General features: G+C 39.0%; 1 protein-coding gene across 1 annotated transcript in view; it reads right to left on the bottom strand.

Moving 5' to 3' along the window:
- LOC121199506 (regulator of G-protein signaling 6-like) overlaps positions 1 to 23,480 on the bottom strand; it is a 106,995-nt gene that overhangs the window by 38,664 nt on the left and 44,851 nt on the right. Inside the window, exons 4-16 of the mRNA XM_041064252.1 lie at positions 17,931 to 18,027; positions 16,407 to 16,457; positions 15,187 to 15,293; positions 13,110 to 13,161; positions 11,888 to 11,952; positions 11,544 to 11,620; positions 10,933 to 11,014; positions 10,679 to 10,753; positions 10,188 to 10,289; positions 9,903 to 9,964; positions 6,945 to 7,055; positions 5,512 to 5,637; positions 2,427 to 2,613 (exon numbers count right to left, since the gene is read on the bottom strand). Of these exons, the coding sequence (XP_040920186.1) occupies positions 2,427 to 2,613; positions 5,512 to 5,637; positions 6,945 to 7,055; positions 9,903 to 9,964; positions 10,188 to 10,289; positions 10,679 to 10,753; positions 10,933 to 11,014; positions 11,544 to 11,620; positions 11,888 to 11,952; positions 13,110 to 13,161; positions 15,187 to 15,293; positions 16,407 to 16,457; positions 17,931 to 18,027 (1,194 nt within the window). The remainder of the gene's footprint in view (positions 1 to 2,426; positions 2,614 to 5,511; positions 5,638 to 6,944; positions 7,056 to 9,902; positions 9,965 to 10,187; positions 10,290 to 10,678; positions 10,754 to 10,932; positions 11,015 to 11,543; positions 11,621 to 11,887; positions 11,953 to 13,109; positions 13,162 to 15,186; positions 15,294 to 16,406; positions 16,458 to 17,930; positions 18,028 to 23,480) is intronic.

Here is a 23,480-nt window from a genome sequence, read left to right as displayed (position 1 = left end):
TTACTATACTATGACGTTTTTTATGACTTTTTGAGGTCAACAAAAATTTTGAATTTTTTCTTCAGATTTAGACGCCTTACTATACAATGATGTTTTTTATGACATTTTGAGGTCAAAAAAATTTTTGACTTTTCTTGCCCGAAAAAAACGCCATACTATACTATGACGTTTTTTATGACATTTTGAGGTCAAAAAATTTTTGGACTTTTTTTGGCCGAAAAAAACGCCTTACTATACTATGACGTTTTTTATGACATTTTGAGGTCAAAAAAATTTTTGACTTTTTTGGGCCGAAAAAAACGCCTTACTATACTATGACGTTTTTTATGACATTTTGAGGTCAAAAAAAATTTTGATTTTTCTTGCCCGAAAAAAACGCCATACTATACTATGACATTTTTCATGAGATTTTGAGGTCAAATTTTTTTTTGACTTTTTTTGTCCGATTTTTACGCCTTACTATACTATGACGTTTTTTATGATATTTTGAGGTCAAAAAAAATTTTGACTTTTCTTGCCCGAAAAAAACGCCATACTATACTATGACGTTTTTCATGACATTTTGAGGTCAAATTTTTTTTTGACTTTTTTTGTCCGATTTTGACGCCTTACTATACTATGACGTTTTTTATGACATTTTGAGGTCAAAAAATTTTTTGACTTTTTTTGCCCGAAAAAAACGCCATACTATACTATGACGTTTTTTATGACATTTTGAGGTCAAAAAAAATTTTGACTTTTGCCCGAAAAAAACGCCATACTATACTATGACGTTTTTTATGACATTTTGAGGTCAAAAATTTTTTTGACTTTTTTTGTCCGATTTTGACGCCTTACTATACTATGACGTTTTTTATGACATTTTGAGGTCAAAAAAAATTTTGACTTTTTTTGTCCGATTTTGACGCCTTACTATACTATGACGTTTTTTATGACATTTTGAGGTCAAAAATTTTTTTGACTTTTTTTGTCCGAAAAAAACGCCATACCATAGTATGACGTTTTTTATGACATTTTGAGGTCAAAAAAAATTTTGACTTTTTTTGTCCGAAAAAAACGCCACACTATACTATGACGTTTTTTATGACATTTTGAGGTCAAAAATTTTTTTGACTTTTTTTGGCCGAAAAAAACGGCATACTATACTATGACGTTTTTTATGACATTTTGAGGTCAAAAAAAATTTTGACTTTTTTTGCCCGAAAAAAACGCCATACTATACTATGACGTTTTTTATGACATTTTGAGGTCAAAAAAATTTTTGACTTTTTTTGTCCGAAAAAAACGCCATACTATACTATGACGTTTTTTATGACATTTTGAGGTCAAAAAAAATTTTGACTTTTTTTGCCCGAAAAAAACGCCATACTATACTATGACGTTTTTTATGACATTTTGAGGTCAAAAAAATTTTGGACTTTTTTGGTCCGATTTTGAAGCCTTACTATACTATGACGTTTTTTATGACATTTTGAGGTCAAAAAAATGTTTTTTTTTTTTGCCCGATTTTGACGCCTTACTATACTATGACGTTTTTTATGACATTTTGAGGTCAAAAATTTTTTTTGACTTTTTTGCCCGATTTTGACGCCTTACTGTACTATGACCATTTTTATGACATTTTCAGGCCATTTTATTTAATTTACTATCAACAATAATGTAAAAATTGCTTGGCTATTGCCAACCAAGAAACCTGTCCTGGGTATATCACCACCTCTTACCTCTTACCCAGTGAGGTAACAAATAGATAGATGGGTAAATAGTAATAGGTCAGGACGAATAAATATAATGTGTAATGCCAGAATTGTGATGAAAATTGAATTGAACAGATGTCAATAAATCCACCTTTTAATTCTATTCAACTTGTCAGCTGCCAATGGGTGTGTAGAGGTTCACTCTTTAGCCAGTAGATTCTGTACATTAAAAGGCAGCAGGTGTATTATTGTATGTATGTGTACTGAAGTGAATTTCATTTCAGCTGGACAGGTTAACCTTTCAGCTGACAGGTGAGAATAAGGTGCTTTGGCTCTTGCATCACCAAAAGGGACTCTGCATGGCATTTAACTACATAGATTATTTTCTCGCTCTGTTATTTGAATGCAATTTTTTAAATGCCAGTTGTAGAGACTGTTATTCCTGTGTGTGGGTATGGGAGTGAATGAGATTTTAAAGGGATTTCAGTTGGGTTTTTTTTTTTTACAATTATACTATGAAATAAAACTGGAAATGTTATAACTGGAGTCAGTGTAGGGTTCATGTGGGGTCCACAGAATAATGATGAGTACTTTAATATTGTTATTGTTGTTATTGCATTACTTTGTTATTGCATTACTATTAAACAAGGATGTAGAAAAACATCTGTCAGTGGAATAAATTTGCTTAACCTGTCCCTATACTCTTTATCCCCGTGTTTTATATTTCCCCACCTGTGCGTCCTCATAGCTGTATCGCCCTGGGTCTTTCAGGTTCTGGCTGGTGCGTTCATAGCTGTGGGAGTCCAGGTTGATGGAGCTGGGTGCTCCCTCTGCCAGGAACTCTGCCCAAATTTCCTGCGCCCTCTGTGCGACTTCCTGCTGGGGCATCCTCTTCAGGTCCTGCACCGCCAACCAGAACCTGAAACAGTATAAATAATACACACATCATATACAGTAATGATGTGACTTGCGTTTAAACAATCTGATGCGTGTGCCAAGATATTTGTCTCTGAGAGATGAGAGATATAGACTGACCACTTTCATACTGGGTACCTATATTAATCATCTTTAATTCTAAGGTATATCATCAAAATCTTATATTTCTTAAAATGAGAGACAAATCTACACGGCAGAATAATTAAAGTTTACAGGAAATCACACAAAGAGAAATGTCTTTTTTGTCAACCTGAGCCTAAGCCTTACAGATACTGATGAATATGTGTTCCAAATGACTAAAACAATCAAAATGTCATGTTTCATTTCACTCATTTTGGGAGAATTGCAATTTTAAGATTTAACATTATTATATGAGAATACGATTTTTTTCCTTTCCTTTATTATGTGATGTTCTCGTTCAATGCAATCCAGAGAAAAATGTGGATTACAAACAACAAAATTTTAAACTTTTTAATATTATTGATTTTCTTTTTTTTTTGTAAACAGATAAAGTGGCCAAAACCATTTATTTTTACCTAAACATTGTCAAATTTACTTCCTGTGGTCTTGTTTAACACTTTATGGCTTTAATTTTAGACATTTCACTCAGGCATTCTCACACTGTAGTGGATATACAGTGTAATTTATGCAGGTCTTCAACTGTGTTAAACACCAGAGGCAGCAGAGAGCCACCGGCTGACTGCCTCCAATATTAGTTTGTATCTATATTGATCTGTGGACTGGTTCAGCAATATAGAGAAAAACGTCTCTCTCTCTCTCTCTTGGTCTTTTTCACACTCACTGTCACTCACTCTCTGTCGTGCTCCTCCACAAGCTCCCTTATAAAAGCAAAAGCAATTAAAGGGCCAGAAGAGGAGAACAGGAGAGATTATAGGGGGTGAAGAGACTGGTGGGACAGCCAGGGGGTGAAGAGTGATAAGGGTCCATGCTCTCCCTCTCATACTGTGTGTGAATGTGTGTGTTTCTGTGTGTGCATGCGTGTTATCTCCCTCTAGCTCAGAGGTATCCACCACCTCCATGCTCTCTCTCACAGTTCATCCCCAGACTCTGTGATTCCTAACAAGTCTTTCTCTCCTAATAGCATGAATCTGTATGTCTAAATGAAGGATGAATTTAATATACTGTGAATCAATAAACAACAACTCTGTGAAATCAACAACCTCATTAAATCAAGAAAAAGCACACATATGCATGTAAGCGCACACACATTTAGGGAGAGTGGTCATCTCTAACAGCTGCAAGGTGCTTTCCCCAGCCTCTGATTTATAGGATATGGGTGATTAGCTGCGCTGTTGCTGTTTGCTACCTGCATGTGTTATCTTTGGATGCCGTAGGCCTAGATGTGTATGAATGTGTGTGATGTTTGCTGTTTCGAGGATGTATCTCAAATACTTTCTTGCAGAGAGTTACACAAGAAAATTAGATACCACTCTCATGGCTGTATAGGAAATATAAGGCAACAGCCAACAGATGGTTAGCTTAGCTTAGCATGAAAACTTGAAATCGGGTAACAGCTACCCTGGTTTTGTCCAGCTGCATAACTTGATATTTTTTTCCCTTGCTTGGATTAAAGTAATGAGATATAACACATTGATTGATGAGATCTAGCAGTGCTGATGGGTGATTTTCTTACATTTCAACAGAGCCAAGCTAACTGTTTCCCCCATTTCCAGGTTTCCATGCTAAGCTAAGCTAAACAACTGTTGTCCACAGCTTCAAGTTTATGATACCCACATGAGAGTATTATCGATCCCCTCTCTAGGAGGCAGAACACCCACAGACTTAAATATTCCCACCAGCATGTGTCACTGTCTGTCTACACTACTGTAATGGTATTTTGTTTTTGTTTTTTCATATTTTTATTTTTTATTTTTATTTCTTTATTATTTATCTATGGTTGTTGTGGTGTGCATTAATCTCTAAATCCATTTTAACATCCTACATTTTGTCAGTCACCTGTGAAGCACTTTGAATTGCATTTGATTTGTTTGAAAGGTGATATATAAATAAAGTATGATTGATTGATTGTATTACTCTGTGCTGCTCTTTTAATACCCACTCTTCCAACGGGAATCACTGAAGCAGCATTTTATCTATTTTTTATAAACCTTTTCTTCCCCCACATGTTCAGTAGCTGAATCTTTTTTTTTTCTCAGCAATTGCTGTGAAAATTCCAACTCATAAATTTAGTCTTGGTAATAAAATCCTTCCAAAGAAACCAGTTATAGATGCTTCTTGCTGTGAAAAATCAGAAAGTTATTATACTTCCAAGTGAAAAGATAATCTGTGCAACAATGCAGCTCAACAAGATCCTCTGTTTTCTGTCTCCTTTTCTTTGTGTATTCAAGTTTTCTATCTCAGGTACTTTTCCAAACAACTGGGATGCGGAAAACCTTCACTTGTTAAAGTTCTTCCTATGTTTATGGTGTGCAAGTGGGCTGAAGTGGTAGGCTGGAACAATAGAGATGCCAAAGAAAAATCTGTGTTTTTTGGCTATTTTCAGAGCAGTGAAAGCTTTTGAACAACTGTTATATTCACAATACATAACCACAAGTAAAAATGCGCGAACAGTGAAACTTACACTGAATCATGTCAGAAAAACTCAGAGGACATTTACAGGGTTTTTGAACACGTTTCTGAAATGCAGAAGAACTTTCACTTAAAAACACCACTCTCCTCTAATCATTCACAGCAAGCCCTAAATGTAAAGTGGATCTCCACTGTGTACCACATGATTTTTCTCACTCTCTGGAGCACAGCATGTGTGGAACAGCGAATGTGAAAAGTTTTCGTGAACCGACGAAAATCACCATAACATAAAAATGTTTAAGATAATTACTGAAGCTTCTTGTGTGCTCACCGCAGGTTTTCTGAGCTAAACTCTGACTCCAGGAACTTGAGGAAGAGCTCCTGTCCTGCGGGGTCTTTCAGGGCCTCCTCCAGAGAGAAACCCCACTTCTTCACCCTCTGCTGACTGGGCTCCCTACTGGGGAGAGATGGGAGAGGATGGAGAGTGAGTGAGAGAGGCAGAGAGATGGAGGCAGTATAAACATCCACCTGAAGGTGCAGCAGGGATCGAGGTCAAGATTAAAAAGAGATTAAAAGAGATTAAATTACAGGGAAATGGTGGAAAGAAGCTCGGTGTGAGGACGGCTGACAGATGACTACAGAGGAAAGAGTAAGAATTAGAACCTAAAAATTCCATTGGTCTCTGAGGCATCTTGAAGGGCAGATGTTGATGTGACATTGGGGTCTTGAAAGCTGGGCACTATGACAATGTTCATCTGAAATCCAATCATTTTCATCTCTCTGGGGAATATTTTCTCGTATCATGCAATTAATCAATTCAGCTGAATTATTAAGCCACATTAGGCACAATGATTATACATCTGCTCTAATTAATTCCTGAATAATTCAGACAAGCCAGGAATTCAGCATAGTGCAACTTGCTGAGAGCTGTGACCGCCCTCTCAGAGAGATAACACTTCAGTTTATTACTTTCATACCTATAGACACCAAGTTAGTGGATGATCATTAATTTCACATGATGAGGTCTTACATTTGTCTGTTACACATAAGCAGAGGTGGGTTATTTGATTTAGATTGATTGAGCTGAGTGACTTCTGAGTTTCTTTTTGCTACTTCAGAAAATGAGAATTAATTTATTACCTGTAAATATCCAGAGCTTTGACAGAGTAATGTTGTTAAATCAGATCTGCTTTATTCTGTGTCGGTTCAACATACTAATACTCGTTTGTGTAAACTTCTCAAAGAAAGTTTGTATTAAAAACAGGCTGACAAGGTCTTGCAACTCCAGCAGATTTGGTTTTCAGAAAATAAGAGTTTTAGAATTCAATAAATCAATAAAAGTAACTTTTTAGGAAGGAAAGTTATTTTTTGTTTGTTTGTTTGTTTGTTTGTTTGTTTGTTTGTTTGTTTTTTTGCAGTGTGCACTTCTCAGGTCAGGCACATTTCATCCCACTCACCTGAGGTAGTTTAAATGTTTGAGCAGCTAAGAATATTCAAGCAGAAAAATAAGTTAGAAGATGCAAAATGAACAAAAGAGATATTTTTGTTGGGTGAAAAGAAATTTGAACACATTTTAAGGGGTTTAAGTCTGAAGACTAAAAATGTCAGCACACACAGGACTGTGTCAGTGTTTAACTCCAGGATTATGTTTCTAGAAAACCTAGGAGCAATGACTCTGAACTGCCAGTTAAATTATTCAGAGAAACAGACTTGAATTGTTCGCTGCCTGTGTAAGTGAGACTACTGTGGTTTCTGGTTTTGTACCTGGCCTCCAGATCCCAGAAGGAGGGATCATCGCTGGTCCAGGGGTTGGACGGTTCTGGTGAAGTCACAAACGGGTCATACTCCATGTACTGCTCAGTGTAGGTTATCAGACTGACACGCAAAGACACACACAAAGACAACACAAGGGACAAAGGACAGAAGTGAGTGAGGACATTACATGAGTTTAATAGTGACATTTTGACCATTTGTTCACTGAGGTCAATATTTCCTCTGTTTACTTGTAAACGTGACTTGAAAGTTTTCTAAAGTAAATTGAGTAAATCATGAAAAAACAAATGATTAAGCAGGAACATCTGTTCTAAATCACCAAAGCTCAGATGTGAACCTCCTACTTCTATTTGATAACCTGAGATAAACAGGAACTGAGGGATGCACTGAAGTAGAAAGGACGTCAACAACAGCAGGACACTGAAAGTGGCTTCCTTCCTACACCATGTAAAAAAAAAAACACCTTTTCATTACAGCAAATGTGTGTTATAAATTGGCAGATCATGTTTGTTCATTACCAAAATCTTCAAGCTATTCAAAAGAGAGCAAAATAATAGTAATATATTATATATAATATAACCAGGGCAGGAACAAATGGGAGAATTTTTTTTGTATTTAAGACATTTTAGATTGCTGCTTTAAATTATGATGTTATTGCATAATTGTTAACTAATTTTTTTTTCAGTGTTTGGAAAATTCATTCAGGAGAACTATGGAGTAACTACTGCAACATTTAGAGCTACAGAGCATTTAATCCAACAACAAAACATTTAAAACACCCAGTTGTAAATGTTCGCAAAGTAGCAGCCATGGAAACTAACTGATCAGTCAACCAGTAAACTAAATTAAACTGCTACTCAATTACTTCGAGGATGCCAAGCATAATGGATAAAACATATATGGACCAATATTTAATCATGAGAGCAAACAGAAATGACAAGCCCTCCTAAAGTCCCCTCTGATCAGTGCGATGATGCAACAGCCAAGCAAAAGGCAAGAGAAGTATCAGTACCACGAACAGCAGCAGCATCACGAAGAGAATCCGTGACAAACTGCTCTCTGAGTTTCTCTCTGAGTGTTCATGTGCAGTGCAATTAAGACATCCTCATTGTCTTCAAAGATTTGTGCTTTGGTAGCACAGCACAACCAAAAGAACAGTTAAATCTCTTTAACTGGAAGTGGGGGATCATCCTGTGAGAGCCCACCTTTGACTGTACAGTGAACATCATCCAGCTTCCTCCTGGTGTCTGTCGCCTTTTTTAATTGTCTAAAAGTGCTCAGAGATGCTAAAACAGCTGTTAGGATATTATAAAAACAGTTTTCAACTGAACTCACCTGAAATTAGGGTTTCGCACTCATTGGTTTTTTGCATAAATCTGTACTTGTGTTGGATTGATATTTGTGTCTTGTACTTCCACTTAATTTAGTAGTTTTACGATTTACGCTGTTGAGCCTGCAGAGACCGATTCTGGCTCTGAAGTAAAAATAAACCAAGCCTCAACAAACCTCTGTAAACCCACATACAGGAAGTGATTTTCTAACTGCAGAGGTTCAGTTGTTTTCTTTCAACATCAACACAATCTTACTGTAAAGGCTGGATCCTTGACTGAAATCGTTCCAACCTACAGGAGTATCATGTGCTTACTGACCCCAAAAGTGATTATAGCAGACAAATTATTCCTAACATGAACTGAAAAAAACAAATCTGTGATATCAGTTGTTTTGAACGTTATCGTCCAACATGACTGATTCTGTATGTCATGTTGTTTGTTGCAAGGTTGGGGTTAATGCCCCAAACTTTCCGCTCTGTGGAGCACCAATTAAACCCAGCTCCACGCGTGAAGACAGGAGGTTAAAGGGTCGTGGAGGCAGAGCGAGCGAACAGCCAGCAGTAATCACAGTTTTTCTGCTCTGCTGGGAAAGTAATGGCTGTCCTGACTGGCTGAGCAGAGGATGGAAATGTAAGGGAGGCAAACACCAAAGTGTGCCAGCCACACGGCAGGGACAGGGAGCAAAAACTCATATACAGCACATGTATATATACGCTTTATGTTTCTCTCACAGTATCGAGGAAGGTGACAAAATAACAGAAACTCTGGTACAGCTTATTGCAACTGAACAAAACAGCCTCACACTAAACACAACATTTGTAAAAACGTATAATGTTCAATTTCCGAGAGTTAGAGAAACACCAGCCCTGGTCCTATTCCTTATCCCAGCCTGGAGCATCTTTTGTGCTTATCCTCTTAAATGGTATTTTGGAAACTGCACTGGCAGATTTTTGCAATAAAATAAGGTTTTCAGTGCTCATGTATAGATATACTTTACTATATATCCTGTGTGATGAAATATAATAAGATTTCTTCGATGTCCCTGGAGCACCTCTATATCTTATCACCTCATTTCAACCATCTCATCCTGGATTCTTGACTCATGTTGTAGTGTTAGATGAGGCAGGGCTGCTGTTATTCTCCCGCTTTTCCAACGAGGTTCCACACAGATGGGAGCAACATATCTGACATGCATGCTTGAGTGACATGCGCTGGCCTGAGCCTTATTTTAAATTGCACACGCCTTCTTAATCCTAACTCAAATGACCTTCAGACAACAAGAGTAGCACTTCTTTGGAATCAAAGCTTTTTTTTCATACGTACATGATGCTTCGAAATGCCAAACTGAAACCAGCACAGGTTCAGACAGAGGAGTCAAAACTAAATTACCTCCATCTGCCACTGTTCTCGTACAGATACAAGAGAAGTCAGGAGAGCACAGGTTTGTTTGATTATAGATGTAGAGCAGATCTGAAAAGCAAGCAGGTGGCCTCTGTATGATAAATGCTGGTATCCCCTTCTCAGCTAACGTAATGTGCAGATTGAAGAGATGAAAATTAGACATGCTCTTCAGGACGTGTAGTATTTTTAATGCAGCAGAGAGGTGAGCGTCCCGTACCTTTCAGCAACCTTAGACATCTTCATACAGTGGCGATCTAGCTGGGTGTTCAGGAATAAGATCTGAAACAGGAGATGACAGGAGTCATTGTTTGTTTACACTGGTTTTGTATCAGAACAGAAAATAAAAATGGTGTAGTGTACCTCAGTACAACTATGATAAAAAAAAAAGACCATGTATGGAATGAAATCAGATGTTGGTGGGGTAAACACCAGCACAGAAAGATTATTAATGTGAGTTCATCATTTTGGCAATTTCTCCAACAATGTTTGGACAGATTTTCACCTCCTTCTCCACATCCTCCTTGGTGCCTTTTCTGCATTGATGCGCGGGAGTGTGCATGGGACTCTGAGACTGCGTTCCCTCCTCCACCAAACCGTACACGGACTGGACCGTTTGAACATGATGAGAGAGGAGAAGTGGGAGAAGTAACAGAGAAATACAATGCTTATTATTTTCCCGCAGTGTAGAAAAGGCATGAAAACAACATTGTGTTGTAAAATTGAAGGGATGGATTTAACTAATTCAAAAATGATTGCACGCATGGAAATCAATCTCACTGTAAGGAACAGCGCGGCAGAAAAACAAACATTCCTGAAATTAAAGTGATTTATATTTTTATTTAATTTCCATATGTAAGCATTTGTTTTAAACAGATACCAGTGAGTGAAGGTTTTATGAAACTACTTAGAAATGTAGCTCAGACTCTCAGGACTCTTAATAAAAATGTTAGTTCACACGGTTCAGTGTCACAATCTTGTCATCAGAGCTCATACCTTTTTAACTCTATGAGGGTTCTTCATGCGTCTACATTTTCTGATGTCCATCTCTGTGGTGTTAACACATCCAGGCTGGAAAAGAAACACATTATTTCAGTGAACACTGGGGATTTTAAGTCTTACATTTTAGGAATCTCTGTGATATTTTACAGTAAACCCAAACAGAGCTGTGGAAAGATGGAAAAGACACAGAATGCGGATGGAAGATAAGGTGGGCGGCTATAATCTCACATTCACAGACTGAAGCTTACCACAGGTCTGTGGACGTCCCAGAAGGCTCTCTCCTGGCTGTCAAGGATCTTCCTCTCAGTTTTATCCTTTTTCCTGTCGATCCTGCAGATGAGATCAGTCAGTGTGAGAAATGTTGTAGCGTTTCTGGCATCAGCATTAGATGTAGCAGTTGAATCAGGATGGGAGGATAAGAAGAGCGGGAGAGATAGACCAGAGGTTATAAAGTCAAGGACTGTCCATCAGTTTTAACAATATGTGCTCAGGGGTTTGGTCCCTGCTCCTGTCTGTGCACCATCTTCTGTGGGTGTTCACCAGTCTTTTTAAATGTGTTAAAAGTGTTCTTACTTTAACATGTTATCCTTTGGATTTGTTTTTGTTTTTTTTAATCCGTAATAAATCAAATTTAAGAAAACTGATTTGTCCTGTAATCTATCTCAGAAACATAAAGCAGTAGACCTGTGGTGTTCCGATCACACTGGATAGGTCATGCTATAGGGAACTCCATTACAGGAGAGTTAACATGGGGAATGTCACACTGAGATTGTACTGTATTGTTTATACCTTAGGTGTAAATGACATCACTGTGGGCATTGTAGTTTCATGTGTTGCCGTGGTAACAGAGCACACTTACTTGACCTGGGCCTCAGCCTGCATGTAGATAAACTCCCACTTCCTGGCAAAGGCTCTTTGCAGCCTGGCTAAGTTCTCCTGTTAGAAACCAGATACAGAGACGGGGACATGTTATGATCACACACTCTCCAAGAGGAAAAAAAAAAAAAAAAATCTGAACTGAAAAAAAAATGACATTTTAAGACATTCCACAGTTTGTGTCTGCTTAGAGATGCAATTTAGATCACACATCATGTCAAGACACACACAAGTCTGACCTTTAAGAGGTTGTGTTTTTCTGCCCCGAGCTTGACACACAGATCAATACTAAGAAGTAATAGCTTAGCGGAACAGTCGAGCACTCACCGCCTCATAATCTGCCAGCTCCAGCCTGGTCTTATTCTGCATGGTCCGCTTGCACAGGTAGATAGCTGATAGAGAGGGGGACAGACAGGATTGAAGACTGAGATTTATCAGTAGCCTATACACATTCGCCTCCCCCTCCATTCATCCACTCACCCATGCATCTCTCATCCCCCTATACACCTGCCTCACCTCTCCTCTCCTCCCATGGTATGAGAGTATAATCAGTTTCAGAGTGTGCCTGTCCATCTATCTGTTGCTTTAGGATTATGAGGTGGAGCGTGAAGAGGTACTGAGCCCTAAACTCCAGCCATGGCTGCCTCTGTGACAGGATGAAGGGCAGGAAGTGGAACGGTGATTGATTAATCCTGTTTACTGTTCCTCTCCACAGCAAAACGGACAAGTTGTGCTACAGCACATAGCTCAGTGGGGGGTTATAATATTATGGACTTTTTAAGGCCAGTATTATTAGTATACTAAGACCACACTGAGGATGATAACAACCATTTTTTATGTGTAAAGTTGCAAGATGAAGCACTTTATATAAACCTTATATAAATAAACTCTGCTGTGTAAAGTTACAAAAGTAAAATTGCACATTTAAGTAATTACATGAAATTGAATTGGGTTTTCCGCACAGTTTTTGCAAGTGTGATCAAGTAGAAATGTCTGGTCATATCAAATAGCTGGCTGATATCCACAGGTTTGTAAAGTTAAGTGTCAAAGTTAAAGTGTTGATTCAGCCCTGTGCTATGAACTATCTAATTGGTTGTCACAGCCCATAGATTTGCCTGTTAGCCTCTTTTAACCTTGTGCATGTTCTGTACAGAAACTGACACAATTATCTGTTCTGTATAGTTATATAGTTATTTATTTAAGAGAAGATTATTGTGGGAGTTCAGTTCAACTCCACTGCCAAGCTATTAACATTTGCGTACAGCTACAGAAGATTGATCATTCTATCAATCCTTCCCTGAATACAATAGCTGTTATAGTCTTTTTTTGTTCCACATAGTGGTTCTATATTACTATTTAGGAACTGTTTCTTCAATTTTATGACCAAGCATTGCTCTTTAAAACACAGCGGAGGATATGTTTCTTTCTGACAATCTAAAACACAAATAAATTAAATGTTTCATACACAGAGGTTTCCTAAAATAATAATTAAAAAAAAAAAAAAAAAAAAAAACTACAAAATGTCAGTGTATCTCTCTAAGATTCTCACCGTAGTCTGTGTTTTCAGGCTCCCAACAGTTTGACGGCCAGAAATACGGAGCCTGAGGGGGAACAAAGTGAAAAGGTGAGAGTCGAAAGATATGGATCAGCCAATGATTTGTATTTCACTGACACACACACACAATAACGATGCTGCATTGCTGCATAATATTGGCAGAAGTTCAAAGATTGAAATCTATAATCAAAAAAAAAACCGTGAAGTGTACTTTCCAAACTTTCCAACAGAACCGGAGTGATGGCAATGACCTTTACAAGACAGTTGTTTTGCCTCTGAGACACAGCAGTGCACATTGCCTTGCACCGTTATGTGAGCAATCAAAATATTTTTATTATCATGACTGAACGGATGCAGAACAGCTGACTCCTAAAACTTTTGGACCAGTAAGAGGCATCCTGGGGTGTTGCAGGGGAGTCGGTGTGCTGCAGCAACACAATAAAACGAGAAGCAATGAAAGCTGCAGAATAAACAATGGGAAAGCAGAACAATAAAGCCACCAGGAACAGGTGCTGATAGGACTGTTATTTGATGTTGCTCACATGGTTTTGAATCACAGTTTTAAAACCATCTTTAGTTGTTTCAATGAGGAGAGAGATTACATAGTGTTTCTCTTTGTCTAGCACTTAATATGCCTGAAAAATGAAATGCTAATGAATGGTGATTATCTTTATGAAGCTCTTCTGCTATGGCAAACAGCCCTCCTCCTCCTCTTCCTCCTCCTCTTGTCTTCTCCTCCACTTCACTTTGAAGGAGGAGAACCAAGGTCAAAGCACAGCAATGTGCACTGTCGTCTGGTTTAATTAAACTGCTCCTCTAGCTCTGGTGGAGACTCAGCCCTCCAACATGACTGGGTGAATAGGAAGGAAGACGATGCTACACAGAGATCATTCTAATCTCGCCCCGTGCCGCCTCGCCGTTCCCCCCTGATGAATTTGAAAACATTGTTTCCCCTTTTTAATTAGGAAATTCAGGATAAAACAGCCTGGCATAATTAATCTGTGACTTTAATGCCACTGTTTTATCTATGAACAGTGAAGGAGGAGTAAAATGTCAGCACGCTTTGCTTTCCTTTTTGTCCCTTGACGAGACTCTAATTCTAGTGTACTACTCTGCTACACTACGTCTCTTTGTCAGGCGTTTGGTACCCGCCTACTCAGCCCGAACCCAGACCTGCTTCACTCACTCGCTTGATGAATATTTTAAGAGCTCACCATACATTTTTAATGGGGTCCCAGGATCCCAACATAGTACAGAAGAAGCTGTAGATGGGGGACGGGACCTTTTGTCATAAAGATCAAGATTGGTGTGTAATTCTATAATGAAACAAGTAATCTTCAATGGCTGATTGGGGTCTTTATGAGAGTAAGCGTCACCACAATCAGATTAACTTCACTGGACTTTTCAGTATCTCTCACACTAATGCAGGATGAATACGGGATTAGTTTGAGCTTAGGTCTATTACAAAAGTAAAAAAAAAATGTACTGTAATCTGTTTACAATGAAGAGCCATTATTCGAAAGCTTTTTCATACACATTTTCAAGTAGCAGAAATGGAGACCCTAGAATTGTGAGCCTGCATGACAGTAGTTCTTACCTTTTTACCTATCTGTTAATTGCTGACATAGCTCAGTTTTCAGTCTATCACCATCATGATGTGAGTCGTTTTCTCTTGCTTCTGAAAGTTATGTAAGCAGTGTCTTGTAAACCCATGTGGGTTGGGTAGCTCTTGTATGTGTAACAGTAATGTCTCAAAATCAATGTAATGGCTTTCTTGGCAAAATTTGATACTCAGCTCAGTATCAGATGGCGAAAGAGAGGTTCAGCAAATGATCAATTACCTATTTCTGGTTTCTCAACAGATCATGTAACCCTAAACCTGACTATGACCCCACTTTTACAGACATCAGCCCAAGACACTGAGTACCTAAAAGCCAGTTTTCACAGAATTTACTTGGTCACATGGTGAGTATCAGTCTTGAACCGTTTAAATATTAAGTAAACACGATTTATTGATTCTAAATGCGGCCACTTTTACCACTTCAGTGTCTCCCCCGGTGCTCTTGCTCACCTGAAAGCGATAGAAAGTGCCATCGTCTTTGAGGGAGAGGACGTGGTCTGAGATAGGGAAGAAGTACCCCTGAGCTGCGATGAGGCTCCCGATGTGCATGGCCTCAGCTGTGAAAGGAACAGAACATGGAGTACAGATCACAGCAGGTTCCTCAGGAATTATGGAAGGAATTAACTAAGCAGTATCAACATCAGGATCGTGAACTCAAATGACATTTTGGAACAAGACATGAATAAACACAATAACAATAAGAATACAGTATGAAGATTTTCTTATTGGATAACACCCCCCCCCCCCCCCGCCCCCCAAAAAAATAAAAAGAAATTTTTACGTCATTCAAAGGTCAAACACTTGCTTTATATAATGTTATTGATCACAATTTACCACATATTTAAATAGCCTGTTGTATCATTGTTGTTTCAAATGGGATTTCAGCTATAGGACTCAGTCCTGAGGAAGCTGGAATGTACATGGATGACTCAATGACTGACTCAGTGTCCACACCGTGGGATACTGTACCAACAAGAAACACTGCTCTCCCACCACCATGCCTCGGGTCAGGCCAACTGAACAACAAATCCATAGCAAATACTAGCCACTATTTTTTATTTTATTTATTTTTTTGTCAAAACTTTTCTTATTTTCTTACTTTCATAATATTTGAGCCTTTGTAAGTAAAGTCTGTTAAGCCAAGGTGGCAATCAAGGCTTACTGCAAAGATCTTATATTTCTTTCAAACATAGCAGTGTTTGTGTTTCTAAAAAGGTAAATTGTATGCCCTGCACACCAGAGGATTTTTCCTGTTGAAAGGCCTGAAGCAGCTACCACACACTGTGTCAGACCTCTCATTAACTGGACCGTTGGTGAGAGTGAACACCGGGTGAAACTTATATCTGGTTTCCATTTCAAGTCAGTTCTCAACATTAAGTTAAATGTACCCGTGTCTTTCATATTGTGCAGTGATTCTACTTCAGAGTAAATTTAACAGCCACATTAAGAACACGTCATGCTTTAATTTTACTGGATATATACTTGTTACTGTATTATATACACTGGAGAATCCTGCACCCAGTATGTTTTTTTGTTCCTCCTGTACTTGCACATCTTTTTATGAGGAAGATGCTTCAGTGCTATAGGACGTCTTCTCTCATAGGAGCCTGTGGCCTTTAAACAAAGTCCTAACATTCAGCACAGGTCTGGTGTCATTTTTCAAAACCTACCTGGATCCTCGATGGACAGGTTCTTCATCAGCCACTGTACGATATCTGTACCTGAATCAGGTCAGACAGAGAGAGACAAATGAATGTTACAGAGTGTGTGGTCCTGATGAAATGCTGGGAGAGACATGGTGTGACTTAAAAAATGGAGGAGGACAGGGGAAAAAGTTGGAAAGGTCGAAGAAAGGAAGAGGAAAATTGAGCATTTTCATCACTTTAGGGCTAAATTTAAATATTTAACTAAAGTTTTTTTTTCATTATTTCTCCTCTTCAAATAAAAACAAAAACTAAGTGTGAAAACAAAGGAAAACTAATTAATAAAAACAATTACAACAACTGCAAGAAAAAGCGCACTGAACATTATATGTAATCGAAGGCATTTTCACTGGCTTCAGACTAATTCAGCCTGCTGATAGGTTTTCCAAGAAATAAGAAACGTGAGAATTAATGAAGAAATAATAAACTTTCTCACTATTTCATACCAAGCTCATCTCCAAAATGAAATAATGAGCCAAGTAAAGTCTTTAACCCCTGAAAATGAAGATTATCTCATGCCACTGGCACTCAGGAGAGTAACATTTAGAGACCTGACATAATTTTCTGTAATGGGTATGATAGGTAAACCTCCTAAAAAGCTTTTTTTTGTGTGCAGTGGAGATGGCGTATCATCTTATCTGTGCTTCCCCTCTGCTTTCTCTGAGTCCTGAGGGAGGCGGTGTTTAATTCTCCATCATTCATTAGTTTTCTGGCCCTCGGCACTCAGCTGCAAACATTTGAGCTGCTGCACATCCATCTGCTGCTGTAGTAATTGTGTTTATTGATACACTCTGCTTATGGCATATTGGGGTAATGCATTTTCCATAAGTGCAAGGACTGAAAAAAAGAAGAATGATAATAGCCTTTTGTTGTTTCCATCATTTGCTTGGGGTGTGTCAAAGCCTCCCGCTGCGGCTCCAGCCTGTTAAAGTGATTTAGGTTATCAAGCGAAGCGACTACAGCCAGCGGCCAAGGTAGCAAACGTTCTTCCACACCTGTCAGGTTCAGCTGGCTAGTAATGTTTTTACTTTTCTATTTTAAATGTTTATTTATTCGCAAAGCTTGACTGAATGTGTTTCCCAGTGATTCACATTCATATAGGTCCAAACACTGACCCCTACGGTCCCAGCTTCATTGAAGTAGTCAGAAGTTGACTGTCTTGCTGAAGGGCACCTTGACAGTAGGAGGACAACATTACTCATTCTGTTTGCACACTCATTAAATCATATGTTGTCCTCTCACTTTCCCTCCAGCTATTCAGCTATCCTCCAGTGATCCATTGCAGAAGAAACAAAGCAGTCTTGACACAATCACAATGAAATGCAGCCACAAAACACATTCTGTTTTGGGTATAAGTGTGTGACTCTGGAGCTGGAGGAATACCATGTATCACCATTCACCATTGCTATGGGGCTTACCCACAGGATGGGGTCAGCTGCTTGCTTACAGGGTCTGTCACTGTCAGTCTCTTTTTCTCTCTCCATTTCTTACCTGTGACAACGCTGGGGATTTTGGTCATGAAGCTTTTGACAGTTCTGATGGGAACACCCTCTGTCTCATCCTGGATGCGAGTGACAATGTCTTCAATCTGCAGAGGAAGACAAGCAAAGAGGACAGAAATAGGGACAGAGAGGGAAAGGAAAAAAGAGAGAGTTTAAAAGTTTGATCAAATCGAAAGTTGAAGATTGGAGGGAAGGACTGGCTAAATCGTCTAGAGTTAGCATTTTAAAAATCAATAAACCATCACCACATAACTCATAATCTGCCATTTTATAGCTGCAATTTGTCTCAAAGCAAAGACTGCCTCATTTAAAGTCTCATAATATCTCTTGCTACAACAGCATAAAGTGGGAAGAAAATCTCAATATTGAGTCGCATTAAATCATGTGACATAAGCAGGAAACTTAGTGGAAACGTTGCCTTCATTGCACTGAAGTGATCAGAAAAGAGTTTGATTTACTTTTGTTTTGATTGCAATGTTGACACCCCCTCTCTGCACAGATGCTTTTTTGTTTGCGTCAGAGAGTGGGAAGTGAGAAGTTGGTCGCTTTGGAGACAGCTACAGCAAAACTACCACACAACTCAGAAGCTATAAATAAACCCTGAATCCAATCCAGAACAGAGAGGAAGAAGGAGAGAGAAACGTCTACATATGTATTTTACACCTGGATCATTAAAATTATCACATTTAAGAAGTGCTAAAAAAAAAAGTAGTAAAAAAGAAGACAACGTGCACACACACAAAGTCATGCATGAATAGACCTCTAGCTCAGAGGAAAACACTTTCAGCTTCTGTGCTTCCAGTACCTACAGCAGTATATTGCATTGCAGATATATTTCTCTGACCCTTTTAGCTTTATGAGTATATTTATAATGTGTGAGTTTGCTGTCAATGGAGTACAATTCTAGCAGGCACCCACACTGGGTCAAGGCTTACATGACGACTTCCACAACAGACTCATACGTACCCTACTTAATGCAGAGTGCTTTAAATAGACAGAACATACTATACTGTGCATCCTACACAATCCTGCCAAGACCTTTTCAAAACACCTGAAACGTCTTTTGATTTATTACATTAACATGCACTTTAGTTTTGCTGGTGTAGTTCTTGCTTGTGTGAGCAGCTCAGGAATCATATCTGTAACATCACTGTATCATCATATGTCCTGGAATACAAAAAAAAAAAAAAAAAATCTGGTCTCTTGTTCTACCTACTGGCCCTTTAAAAGCTTGATAGTTTGACTAAAAACATGTGATTATTTCCAGCCCAGGAACCTCAGGGAGCAAGCTCAGAGTGAGGGAGGTAAAACTGGCAGTAAATCTGCTACAGAGGAGAGATTGAGCCGCTTCAAAAGAACAAAAACAATAAAAGCATTACACTGGCATCAGACTGTATACTTTGAACTGCTCAGCTGGTTATATATGTTGTTTTTTTGTTTTTTTTTTCCCAGTAGGCCCCTCTGCATGACCATCAGCTGTTTTTCTAATATATCACCGGTTCGTTGGTTTGGTTTCCTGAGAACTAAAATACAACACATCAGACTTCAAGAGGAAATTTTAAAGTCCTTGAGTTATTTCCACATTTTCTAGAAGAAGCCTTGGATAATTAAATAATGAAAGCAGACAAACAATAAAATATTTTTAAGGAACAAACAAGCTACACAGTTGTGTCGTGACCCCCATCAAATATGCTTTTGTGCTTTCTGGTCAAGAGTTAGAGGAGAGGACTGACACAACCACTCTCATAACTGTCAGTTAAGTATGAAGCCATAGAGTCAGGAGGCTATTTGCTTGGTTAGCCTGACTCTCTAAGTGTTTGACAGAGCCAGGCTCTCAGTTTCCCTCTGCTTGCAAGCTTCACACTAAGCTAAATAATCATCTGCTGCCTCTAGCTCCATACTTAAAGGATACAGATGAGAGTGGTATCAATCTTATCATTATATATCATTATAAGAAAGTGAGCTTATTTCCTAGACTATTATAAAATTATCCCTTTATCAGAGTTTAGGTTCAAGGTGGTAGCAGACTGACTTTCGCTGAGGCATAATTTTTTCCAGCTAAGTGCATTTCTCCGGCTCATGACAACAGCAAATATTAAAGAAAAGCACCAAAAGCTTGTGTGACTCCCTTCCCAGCGCAGATGTTCCCAACCAGTTTGGAGATTCAAACTGACAAGCCTTCTGCTCTTACCTCTCAGGCCATCAGACTGCTGTCATCCTCTTCCTCTTTCTTGTTAAAAGAAACAGATCCTGGCTGTCTGCCATAAGCAAGGACACAGGCAGCTTCGGGCTGCACATCAGAATCAATATAATAATACGATTCTAACGAGACCGTGATGATGTATGGAGACAGCTGCTCAAATTATTTTAATGGCTTCTGCTGTCATGAACAATGTACCCCTGCCCCACTAATCAAGGCAGGTATTCACAACAGGTTTACTACAGGTTACGACAGCTGACGACCTCAGAAGTTTAGGAAAAGACGTCACAATATCTTCCAACACTTCTGATGACACAAAATGTTAATATTTCTTAATCCAGAACAAGGCAGGGAAATGAAAACACAACAATCCCTGTGCATCAGAGGAATGTGTATCATGGATACAACAGGATCAGAGTCACAAACTCTCACTGCTCTCACTGACCAGATCAAACCAAATATCAGCTAAGTTTCAGCTCTTCAAGTCTCAAGTTTCTATGCCTCCAAATTTCAGGACCAACTATAGTTTAAGTAACATATTGCCAGTGTTATTATAGCCATCAGTGAGACACAGAATACGATCCATGAGTCTGAAGGTTTATCAGATGGCCCAATACTGCACAGAAATATATAATACTATATATGAGATAAAGTTTTGCTGTTGCGGAGAGTAAAAGGAACATAACAGTGTAATTTATCAGAAGGATAACTTTGCAGTACATCCCTGTAAAAGTTAAACCAGGTTCAAGTTTTGCTGGGGAGCTGCACCGACACAGTGGTCCCATTCAAATGGATGAGGGGACTGCATTTTTAGAGAATGTGTTATGACTAATGTAGTCCACACAGATATGTGTGTGCTGGTACATTATGTGAGCTTGCATGTGACAGCTGAGTGCAGTGTGTTCTGTGTTTTTGGACAGTGTGTGTGTGTGTGTGTGTTGCACGAGTGTGTTTGTGTTTCTGTCGTGTCTTTGAGTGCAACCCAGTGGGAGCAGATTTCATCAGACTTATTGCGAGCCGCTCTATTTAACTCCCCGTGGGGCAGTGGGCTGCCTGATTACAGTGTTATCACCACACGCTTAGCATGGACCAACTAGTGGGTTGGCAGGCAGCTTGGCAGACAGGTGGGTTATGGGGAGACAAGTACTATGCTGTTGATTGTAGTTTAATGATCCCTTTGGGGCAACAGCATGGCCGTTCATTTATATTCACCAGCGATGCGGATGCCATCGTCTCCATCCGTCAGTAATCTGTTTATTGTTTGAGTTTGTATCATGCTAACTGGAGTCTTATGCAAGAGGTCTGAAAGAAGCATCTGACAGAGCGAGTAGGGAGGCAAAGATGAGCACAATATTTTTCCAAAACGATATTATGACAAAGTAAAGCCTCATCTTTAAAAACTCATTTAAGTTAAGTTGTTGAGGCAAATGAAGACAGTATCTGAAATTTTTTATTTAGGTAAAAACAACAAAATGTTAAGGTTTAAAGGTTTAAAAGTAAAAGTTCTCATTTTGCAGAAGAATTCCTTTCACAGTTTTATTATATATTATTATTATTACTTACGCATCTAAATGAAAGCAAGATTTTAATGCTTTAGCTGGTTAAAGTGGATCAAATTTTTACTATTTTACAACTATTTTACATTTTCAAAGTAAATATAATAGTAAAATAAATGCAGTGGAGCAAAACGTACATTGATTTAACCTCAAACACGGTTCAGAGTGGAAGTGGGATAAAGCATCCTGAGTCAACCACATTGACCCATAGGGTGCAGTAACAATAACTCACAATTGGACCCACAACCTTGCACGCACACCCAAATGCATGCAGAAGACACCAACAAAAGTACATTCTATCTATAAAATAGTCCCCTTTTGAGCTCCTGACCCTGAAACAGCTGCAATTAGCCTTCCTTGGCACAAAGAGAAGTCTGTGGGAGGGGAGACCGACAAGGCCATCACTGTGGCTATAATGAAGCAAGTAAACGTCCTGCTGAGAGAGAAAATGTCAGCCATGGCCCTGAGGGGTGGGGATGTCTGCACAGAGATACCTGCGTAACACGTTTTGAGAGAAAAGAAAGAAAATTATGTTCTCTGAACCATGCAGCTCCAAGCCTTCCCCACAGTAACAGTAACACGCTGCCAGATCGATAGCAAGCTGGCTGAAGGCCAGCTGGAGAACAAGAAGACAGATGACTGACATTCAAGTCAGCCGCACGGGGGTCGAGTATCCTGGCCATTTATTTGACCACAGCTTTGACAGTTTAACTATCTTAGTGATCGGAGCCTTTACAAACGGGTCATTATCACACAGTACTGCTTTACTCAGATTTCATTAAGATTAATGCTTCAGTTGATTTTTGAGCACTGAAATATTCTATGAACCCACTAAAACTGAAATATGTCACCAAAGGCACAGGGCCATGAATTACTGAAAAAAAAGACATTTAACCAGGTAAAGATGTTAAGCATTTACTTTTGATGCATTAAAGCACTTGAGGCAAATCTTTGAAGGGCCTGTTTCAAGTCTCATCCATGGCAACAGTATCAGTATCAGTGTGTTTTCAGAGACAGTAAAAGGATGAGAGTAGGCCTTAAAGTGGGCCAGAACAGTCCAGAACAGCATGGCGTGCTGTCTGTGCGTTGACATTCAAGACTGACGCAGAAGTAGGGCGCAGCAATTTATGCCATCAGTACGGACCAACCCCAGTGGATGAGTCCAGGGCTGAATTTCTTTCTCCAGATCTTAGGGATCCCCCACCCGCTAAATCCCACTTTAAGCCCTGGCCCTGGGTAAGAGAATCTTTTTTTTTCCCCCAACCTGCAGTGATTCATGTGCTGGTGGTCATATTTTATATACATGGGAGATTAAGCTAAAATATACATGAGAAGAAAAGCATGCTAGTCCGTGAAATGATTAATTTAGATTTCTGAGGAGGCAAAGTATGTGATCAGACTAGCTATAAGAGACCATTGGCTGATTTAGCTCCTTCCAGAGCCGCTCCAGTGTATCTGCATATTATCTTCACAACATCCTCAACAATCAAGTGCTGAGACACCACACTGATTGCAACATGTTCCTCCGTGCTTTAAGTGGCACTCGCATACTGACAAGGAACACTCGGACAGAAAGTCAAGTGACAACAAAGGAGAAAGGCGGTGGGAGAACTTTTCCGTCAGTGCTGCAGATACACACAACACTACCACTGAAGCTTTGAAATGCAGGCATTTACAGATCTGTTACAACTGATATCATCTGTAGAAAGACAGTGTACTGCTCCCGCCAATCTTGTTACCTCCTTATTGTTCTCTAAAAGCGGAGGTAATGCAGAAACAACTC

The sequence above is a fragment of the Toxotes jaculatrix genome, chromosome 19 (genome assembly GCF_017976425.1).
Source record: "Toxotes jaculatrix isolate fToxJac2 chromosome 19, fToxJac2.pri, whole genome shotgun sequence".
NCBI lineage: Eukaryota > Metazoa > Chordata > Actinopteri > Toxotidae > Toxotes > Toxotes jaculatrix.
This window is presented reverse-complemented; position numbering and strand designations above follow the sequence as displayed.